This window comes from Lycium barbarum, chromosome 8 (genome assembly GCF_019175385.1).
Source record: "Lycium barbarum isolate Lr01 chromosome 8, ASM1917538v2, whole genome shotgun sequence".
In the NCBI taxonomy this organism is placed as follows: domain Eukaryota; kingdom Viridiplantae; phylum Streptophyta; class Magnoliopsida; order Solanales; family Solanaceae; genus Lycium; species Lycium barbarum.
This window is the reverse complement of record NC_083344.1, coordinates 80,296,205-80,304,646: the sequence shown is the minus strand read 5'-3', so window position 1 is coordinate 80,304,646 and position 8,442 is coordinate 80,296,205. Positions and strand designations below refer to the sequence as shown.

The 8,442-nt window shown below is 42.2% G+C and overlaps 1 protein-coding gene across 1 annotated transcript; it reads right to left on the bottom strand.

The window, feature by feature from the left end:
• Positions 1–604: 604 nt before the first annotated feature.
• Positions 605–1,211, bottom strand: LOC132607905 (uncharacterized). The gene is made up of 2 exons (XM_060321985.1): positions 714–1,211; positions 605–658 (listed from the first exon to the last, which is right to left on the bottom strand). The coding sequence occupies exons 1-2, from the start codon at positions 1,209–1,211 to the stop codon at positions 605–607; spliced, it is 552 nt and encodes a 183-aa protein (XP_060177968.1).
• Between the last annotated feature and the right edge of the window lie 7,231 nt (positions 1,212–8,442).

Sequence of the window (8,442 nt, the reverse complement as noted above, 5' to 3'; positions counted from 1 at the left end):
ATTCCTGTCATGTCTAAATGGGACCATGCAAAACAATCTGAGTTAGCATTAAGAAATTAAATCAAATCATTCCTGAGCTCTGGGGTGAGACCCGTGCCCAGGTATACCTTTCTATCCGGAAGGTGGACGAATAGACAACTTGCTCGATTTCTTCTATGGTTGACCTCGTTGCATCGGATTCATCCGACAAAACGAAGGACCTTGGGACACCGAAGTCATCTTCCTCTGCCACCTCGTTCTGTGATTGCTATTTGGTCCCTTCGCTTGTACCTAAGGTATTGGTGCGGAAATCTGTATCTGCCTTCGGCCATTTGGTACGACTTCCTCGACTGCGAACATTTCTTTAGCGGCGGGATGTCGTATTATCTTTATCCCATCGGGTGTCGAAAACTTCAGCATCTGGTGCAATGTTGACGGTACTGCCTTCATCATGTGTATCCACGGCCTTCCAAATAGGGCGTTGTATTTCATTTCCCCGTCAATGACATAGAACTTGGTGTGTTGTACAACCCCAGCTATACTCACGGGCAGTGTGATTTCTCCCCTGGTGGTTTCACTGGCCATATTGAACCCGTTCAAATCCTGGCTGTCCGTATGATTTGATCTAATATGCCGAGCTATTCGACAACCTTCCATCGGGCGATATTTGCCGAGCTACCTGGATCAATTAAGATACGTTTAATGTAAGTTTTATAAATAAGTACAGAGATTACCAGTGCGTCGTTGTGAGGAAGAGTGATGCCTTCAACTTCCTCGTCATTGAATGAAATGAATCCATCCGGTACATAGTCCCTGCTCCTTCTTTCCCTCGTGATAGAGAATCTTGTTCTCTTCAGGATAGGTCCTCGTGGTATCTCAACCCCGCCAATGATCATATTGATCACATGCTGGGGTTCTTCCGTCTCAGCTTTTCTGTCGGCTGCTCTGTTTTTGTAGTTGCTCTTCCCCCGTTCAGTAAAAACTACTCTTAGGTGTCCGTTTTTGAGCAACCGGGCCACCTCATCCCATAAACCTTTGCAATCGTCGGTTTGGTGCCTGTGGGTACTGTGGTAGTCACATATCAACTTCGGGTCTCGTTGAGAGGGTTTAGTTCGGAGAGGCTTTGGCCGTGTTGCACCTTTTATCTTTCCGATTGCTGCTACTAGGGTCGAGGGGTCGACATTGAAGTTATATTCTGATAACGTCGGATTTTCTCCTATATGAGAGGTCATCGCAAAGTTGGTTTTGTATTGGAGACCCCTGTTGACGTACCTCGATCAATCCGTCTGTCCCCGCGGTCGACGCGCCTGTCTCCTCGATTACCGGAGTTGGCCCTGCTTTTCTCGGATCTGAAACCATGCCTCATAGATGGGTAAGGGTTGTACCTGTCCGGTGGATTGTAATCCGATTCAAACGTCCTCTTCGATTTATCACCCCTTACCTAGTTTACTAGACCCGGTGAAAGCCCAAGCTGATCATTTTCTACCCTGATTTTCGACTCGTACCTTGTTATGCATATCAGCCCAAGTCGTAGCACTGAATTCCAACAAGTTTTCCTTTAATTTATTGGAAGAGTTGGAACTCCTTGAGTTGAGCCCCTTTGTGAATGCTTGGGCGGCCCATTCGACAGGGACCGGGGGTAACAACATTCTCTCCCGCTGGAATCTAGTATGGAACTCCCTAAGCCGCTCATCGTCCCTTTGAAAGATTTTAAATCTATCCGCTTTCCGCGCATGCACCTTACATGCCCCTGCATGAGCCTTCACGAAGGCATCCGCAAGTAACTCGAAGGAGGGGATGGAGTGCTGGGGTAGTGAATAGTACCACTGCATCTCCCCTTTAGTTAAAGTCTCACCGAACTTCTTCAAACTCACTGATTCGATCTCATCGTCCTTGAGATCATTACCGGCAATGGCATACGTATATGCGGTGATAAGCTCTTGAGGTTCGGTGGTTCCGTCGTACTTCGATATATCTGGCATTTTGAACCTCTTCGGGATCAGCTTCGGTGCCGCACTGGAGGGAAAAGCCTCCTCACGATGTATTTTGTTTCTTGTCCAATGAAAATCGGAGGTGCTCTCGGAATTTGATCCACCCGAGAATTGTAGTCATCCACTTTTTTCTCGTTGGAGTCCATTCATTTAGTCAAGGCTTCGAGCATTCTTACTACATCAGACTGCTCGTCGATCGGCCTGTCCTGCTCTTACCGACCTCGACTTTCCTTCGAACCTGGTCAGAAACTCTATCCGGATCTGGTGCCAGCGCATCACTGAGGTCCCTTTGGAGTCAACAATTTCCTTCTGTTGCTACTGCATGGTTACATTATGTTTCTGTAACAAATTATAAATCAAACGTAAGTTAATTTCATCCGTTTCTCCTCCAGGGACTCCATGCCTGTCCGCATCAACACGCGAGTTTTGAACGGGCTGATTGTTGATCGGATTGATGGCGGGTGCGTTATTGAGTGGCACCCCATTGAGGTTGGCGTCGTGTCCGCTGGATTCATCTTCGTTAAGATGAACAGATCGGCTCGGGTTCGACAACGTGTAACCTGAAATCACAAAAATGAAGAAAGCAAGTGAAAGTCATTTATACAAGCCTATCACTATTATCCTTAGCCCCACGGTGGGTGCAAAACTTTTTACCCCTAAAAGAGCAACAATTGAATTTGTACGCGGTTTAAAGGATACGTGAAGCTTAATAACAAATGTAGAGAGTCAACGAGTGCGAGTAAAGAATTAACGAAGCAAAAAAGCAAACAAAACAAAGAGCCTAAGTTCGAGATGGTAAATCCGGTGGGAGAAGATCCTTGTTCGGATTATGCTCTATAGGTCCGATTTGGCAAATTCCTTCCTCGGACTGTTGCGCAGACAATTAAAGCTTAGAACGGAACAAAATGATGAAATACTGGGGCAAAGGGTTTTAACGAAGAAGAATTTCTATAAGCAACTAGGATGTATTGTAGGGATTGTGATGCCCTCTAATGGAGCTAATACATGTGTTTAAATAGTACAAGAGTCCTACTCGAATTAGGAGGCACGAACCCTAACGTGGATAAAAATAGCTGCGATATAGTCGGACCCGTCCGTTGGTGGCGCGATCTCCGGCGATAAATCAGGTGAAGATAACTTTCTGTTGATTTGGGTTTATCCCTTCGGACGTTCTTCGGATTCTATCTCATGAACTCACTAGCTCGATCTCACCCTCGGTTCGATTTCACCACCTTACAATAAAACAGACCTTCGCTGACTCAGAGAGAACTAGGTTCTCATCGTACACGGACTTGATTATGCAGAAATTAAAACTTGAGGGGTAAAAAGATAATTTATTTTAATTAATCCACCTCCTTGAAGATAGAGTGAAATGCCTCATAATTTGATAATTTGACAATTTAAACTATTAAGTAAATAATTATTGTAAACTATTTTCTCTTGGCTAAATTTAGCAAAACATCATAATTATAAAATACTTAGATTAATTTATAAAATTATTTTGACTTTTAAAAATATAGATTTCACTCCGTTTGATATTCAAGGACTCTGGGTAATTAAGACAAATTATGGGAGGTCAAAAATTAGATGTCAACACTAGTCGCTTTAACTAGACTGTGTTTTTAAGAATTTTCATGTCTTCTTCCGGTCAAGAACACAGTTTGCAAAAAAATTGAAAAACCAATTATTTGCCTTTCGGCTGCTAATGATTTTGCTTCTTAGTCTCTCTGGATCATCTCAATGGCTGAAACTTTATTCACTATGTTTAGCGGTGAAGTACGATTTCTATATTTTGAAGAGGAAGGGTCGACAAGGGGATTTTGAGAGAGTAAGAGATCGACAGAGGGGATTTTGGGAGAGAAGGCGTTTGAATTTTAGAAAAAGCGAGAAACCCAATAACAGAACACCGTTAGTTTTAACTTAGTTCAGTTTTTAACGTTAATATAGAGTCTCAGTTATAGGCAAAGACTAATGTTGTCCACTTTTAAATACTTAAGGGATGTTTTATGTTCGACCCAATATATATTATATATTATAGGGAAAAGTCATAGATAGCCCCCTAAACTTGTCCACATATTCCTCATGGCTACCTAAACCTAAGCTTGTTCCAATTTGACACCTAAACTACTCTAGATTTGTACCACATAAGCACCTTTTGGCCTTTTTTTAATAACACTTGGGCACGTGTATATACGCCCCGCTTACGTGTAATTTCATTCTATTTAACGCCTCCCATGTGGAAAGTAAAATCCAGGTGTTTTTAAAAAAAAAAAAATGGTGACACCTAAAACTAAAGGCCCTACCACTAACTAAAACCTAAATCCCAAATTACCACCTTCTCTCTCTCCGACCCCGACCCACCCACCCCCCCCCACCCCTCTCTCGCACGCCGATATCATCGACGGCGATTAACGTCGTCGATTAAAAGTGTTTGTTGAAGAATATTTTACCTGTAAGTGTCTTAAACCTTTTTATCTCTCTAGATTAGCTGTTAATCTTGTTCAGAATGGTTGTTTAAGCTTGTTAGGGTTTTTGTTTTTGAGATTAATTTAGTTTTTCTGGGGTTTGTTTTTAGAATATTCCGTCCCTTTCCGTTACTATATTTGTTAAGCACTATTGTAGTCGTTTGTCGGTGGTGAGTGGGATTAGAAAGTTAGGGTTTTTAATTTCCAGATTTGGGGTTATGTGTTTGAGAATATTCCCTGCCCCATTTCTGTAAAATATGCTTTAAAAGTGTTCCCTTTATGGTCTTTTTGCTGAAGCTAATTCATTTTGTGATTTGTTTTTTCAGGTTTACCTTACTAATTGACCATGGAGGAGATCATATTTACACACATTCACTACGGTGGGACCTTTGTAGAAAATTCTGACCCTAATTACCATTCACTATTAGTGCAAGTCATCAGGTATATCGAGAAAGACTACTATTCTTTAATGGAATTGCTTTATTATACTAGAGAATTGGGTTATTTAACAGTTGATGGTTTTTTTTACCAAGATGCAAATACTAGACAATTCAATGTTATTCAGTCTGACCAACATCTACTGGACCTAATAAAAGACTTACAAAATGAGGACCCCTTTCATGTATAGGTCCATCATTCATTGGATACTGCCTTGGTTGAAGCTGAAGGGCCTGTTGCTCTTTTAACAGGCCCAGAAGTTTCTTCGAGTCAAACTAGGTCATCAAAAGGGTTAGGTGTCACGATCCAACCCATCATGACTGGCACCCACTCTAACTCCTAGTGGGCATATCAACACACAAGTCATCTATTCATTCAAGTCCGTTTTTATTATAACCATATTAATCAGTTATTACTCATTCAAGCACAAGATAATCAAAATGAGTCATGCCATAAAAATACTGAAGTAAATGCGGAAGTTCTAACTATTACAAAAATCCCTAAAATCTGAAAGTCATCGTGCGAGAACTCTAAACTAGAACATGTCTAAGGAATGAAATCGGTCTAATAAATATCCATAATGTCCAGAATAGAAAATAAACATCATAAGAGGAAGATCTTCGGGCGGCCTAGCATGGATAGGAGCTCACCCTAAATCTGTCAACAACGTCCTCAACGCCAGATGTAAGGGTGGGTAGCAGTCTCTGTATCACAATCTGCACTCAAAGAATGCAGCAAGGTAGTATCAGTACAAACACTATGTTCCGGTAGATATCATAGGCCGACTAAGATTAGTATCATGCATATCTCATAAAATCAATAGAATAAACAAGCCAGTCAACAGACATGAAATAAATAAACCATGACAAGTCAACCAAGGAACATTACCAATCAGTCACCCAAGTAGCAAGAATCAATCAACGGAAAAATCACAACACGGGAATAAGTCTACCACAATACGTTACTGTACACACATGCTAACTGATGTGATTGTTCAGTAGTCATGACCTGCAGGGGACCCATGGTGTCTATGTACCACTCGTTCCGGATACTCATCGGACCCGAGCATAAATCTCCGCTCCGGAAAGAACCTCGGTCGTGGGCCATATCAATATATCCATCGTTTCCGGAACGAACCTCGAACCATAAGCCCATAATCTAGGTCACATATGTGCCTTTCCATACATCTGTATGTAACGGTGTTTCCTGCCCTCCATAGGAATAGTGGCACGAAGCCTACATAATCACTCAATCACATTCACATAGGAGTTCAACCACACAATATCATGCATGAAGACTAGACATGCTTTCTCCTAAAGAATTCACAGAACATATAATCAACTAACCAAAGTCTAACTCAAGTAGACCGTAACCTACCTCAAACGTAGAGCTGGAATAATGCAAGTCACTCCGCTACAGCTTTTCTCTTCCTTAATGCCTCGGAACGCTCAAAGTCTAGAAATAGAACGCTCAATGAGTCACAATTACTCAAATCACAATTACCAATTCAAGAATACCCTTTCCTCTACCCCATTCCAATGGGTGGATGATTTTCTAGGTGTAAAGCAACCTAACAAAGGCCTTAGTAATCACTAATCATCCAATTATAACAATGTTACATCAACATTCCAACTGTAAGCAGTTTTCATGGTCAAGATACCATTTTTATAGAACCCTAGGTCTCAATTCACTTAGTTTATGGCTCTAAGGATTCAATTCATGATTAAGAGGAGTTAACTCAAGACATTAGATAATAAATAATTGATAACAACCATAACCCATCAAGTATAGAAGGTTTATTAATTTCTAGGGTTTCTATTGCAGTTTCACCATTGAAGACCCATAAAGGGAATGATAATCATGAAGATGATATAAAATGATTGGAAGGAATAGATGTGACTTACCTCTCAAGAGTTTTCTTACCCTAGCTTGGAATTTCACCCTAGGTTCTTGTGGGGAACTGTGTTGGAGTTTTATGAATAAGGAATGTGGGACTAAGTCTTTAAAACATGACATTCTGTCATCCGTCGACCGCTGCGATGGTCGAACCACCGCTCGAAGGACTAACGAAAACTCAACCACTGCTATTGCGACCCTTGTTCTGCTATACCGATACCACTATAGCGGCACATGGACCACCACAGCGGACACAAGGACCATGGCTGACCACTGGCGGCCTAAGGGCTCACCGCTATAGCGGTGCTGCCGTAGCCGTACAAGCCCCGCCGCAGCGGTCCTGTTTGGGCAGAGAGTTCGATTTTTGCCTAGTTTTTTCCTCTATCACCCAATATTTCATCCGAGGGCTCACAAACACAAACCAATGCACATATACATACAGCTGTCATACGAATCCACCCGCAGCCTCGGAATTCCCAACTGAGTTCTAATTTTCTACGTCACCCCCCGACGGACTCAATACAATAAAACGACAACCACAAACAAGTCAAGTTTTTAGTTCTTAGACTTATAAAATCGAGTTTCTATTAGCTCATACTACCCTTGGGAAGGTTCTATTTGGTGGGGTGATCCTATATTTTTCATAACGACCGGAAGGGTCGTTACACTAGATACCAATTAAAACACCGTTCATCCCCGAACGGACAAGGATGAAGAGTCTATGAAAGATTACCTGACTCGGCGAAAAGCTGATGATACTTGCTACGCATATCAGATTCTGTTTACACGATTCTTCCATTGAACTTTCATAAAGGATATTTCCTTGGACCTTAACTTGCGAACATCCCTATCTAAGATGGCAATGGGATTTTCCTCATATGACAAATTCTCATCTAACAAAACCGAATCCCAATGGATTATGTACGAACCATCCCCGTGGTACCTGTTCAACATCGAAACGTGGAACACCGGATGAACGCCTGATAGACTCGGGGGCAAAGCTAACTTATAAGCCACCTCCCCCACACGCTTGAGGATCTCAAACGACCCAATGTACCTCGGGCTTAGCTTGCCTTTCTTCCCGAATCTCATCACACCCTTCATGGGTAAGACTTTCAGCAACACTTGCTCTCCCTCTCCAAACTCAAGATCTCAGACCTTACGGTCCGCATACTCCTTCTGCCTACTTTGGACTGCTAAGATTTTATCTTGGAACATATTTATTTTCTCTAGGGACTCGTTCAGGTGCCCTAAGGTCTCACATCAAACGCATCAAACCATCCAATAGGAGACCTATACCTCCTCCCATACAACACCTCAAACGGAGCCATATCGATACTCGAGTGGTAGCTATTGTTATATGCAAATTTGGCTAAAGGTAAGAACTGGTCCCAATGCCCACCAAAGTCTATCACACATGCACGAAGCATATCTTCAAGGACCTGAATGATCCGCTCAGACTGCCTATCCGACTGTGGGTGGAATGTTGTACTAAGATCCAGCTTCGTACCCAACTCCTCATCCAAACACTCCCAAAATCTGGATGTTAACGTCGTGCCCCTGTCAGACACAATGGAGATAGGAACCCCATGAAGCATAACCACCTCATGAATGTAGATTTAAGCCAATTTTTCCGCATCATACGTTATCTTCACTGGAATGAAGTGGGCAGA

What these genes read in the sequence shown, in the direction of transcription:
- LOC132607905 (XM_060321985.1), bottom strand. Translation starts at nt 1,211, where the DNA reads ATGACCTCTCATATAGGAGAAAATCCGACGTTATCAGAATATAACTTC. An exon ending in TTCCTCACAACGACGCACTG is followed by an intron (nt 659 to 713) that starts GTAATCTCTGTA and finishes TAATTGATCCAG; the next exon opens with GTAGCTCGGCAAATATCGCC.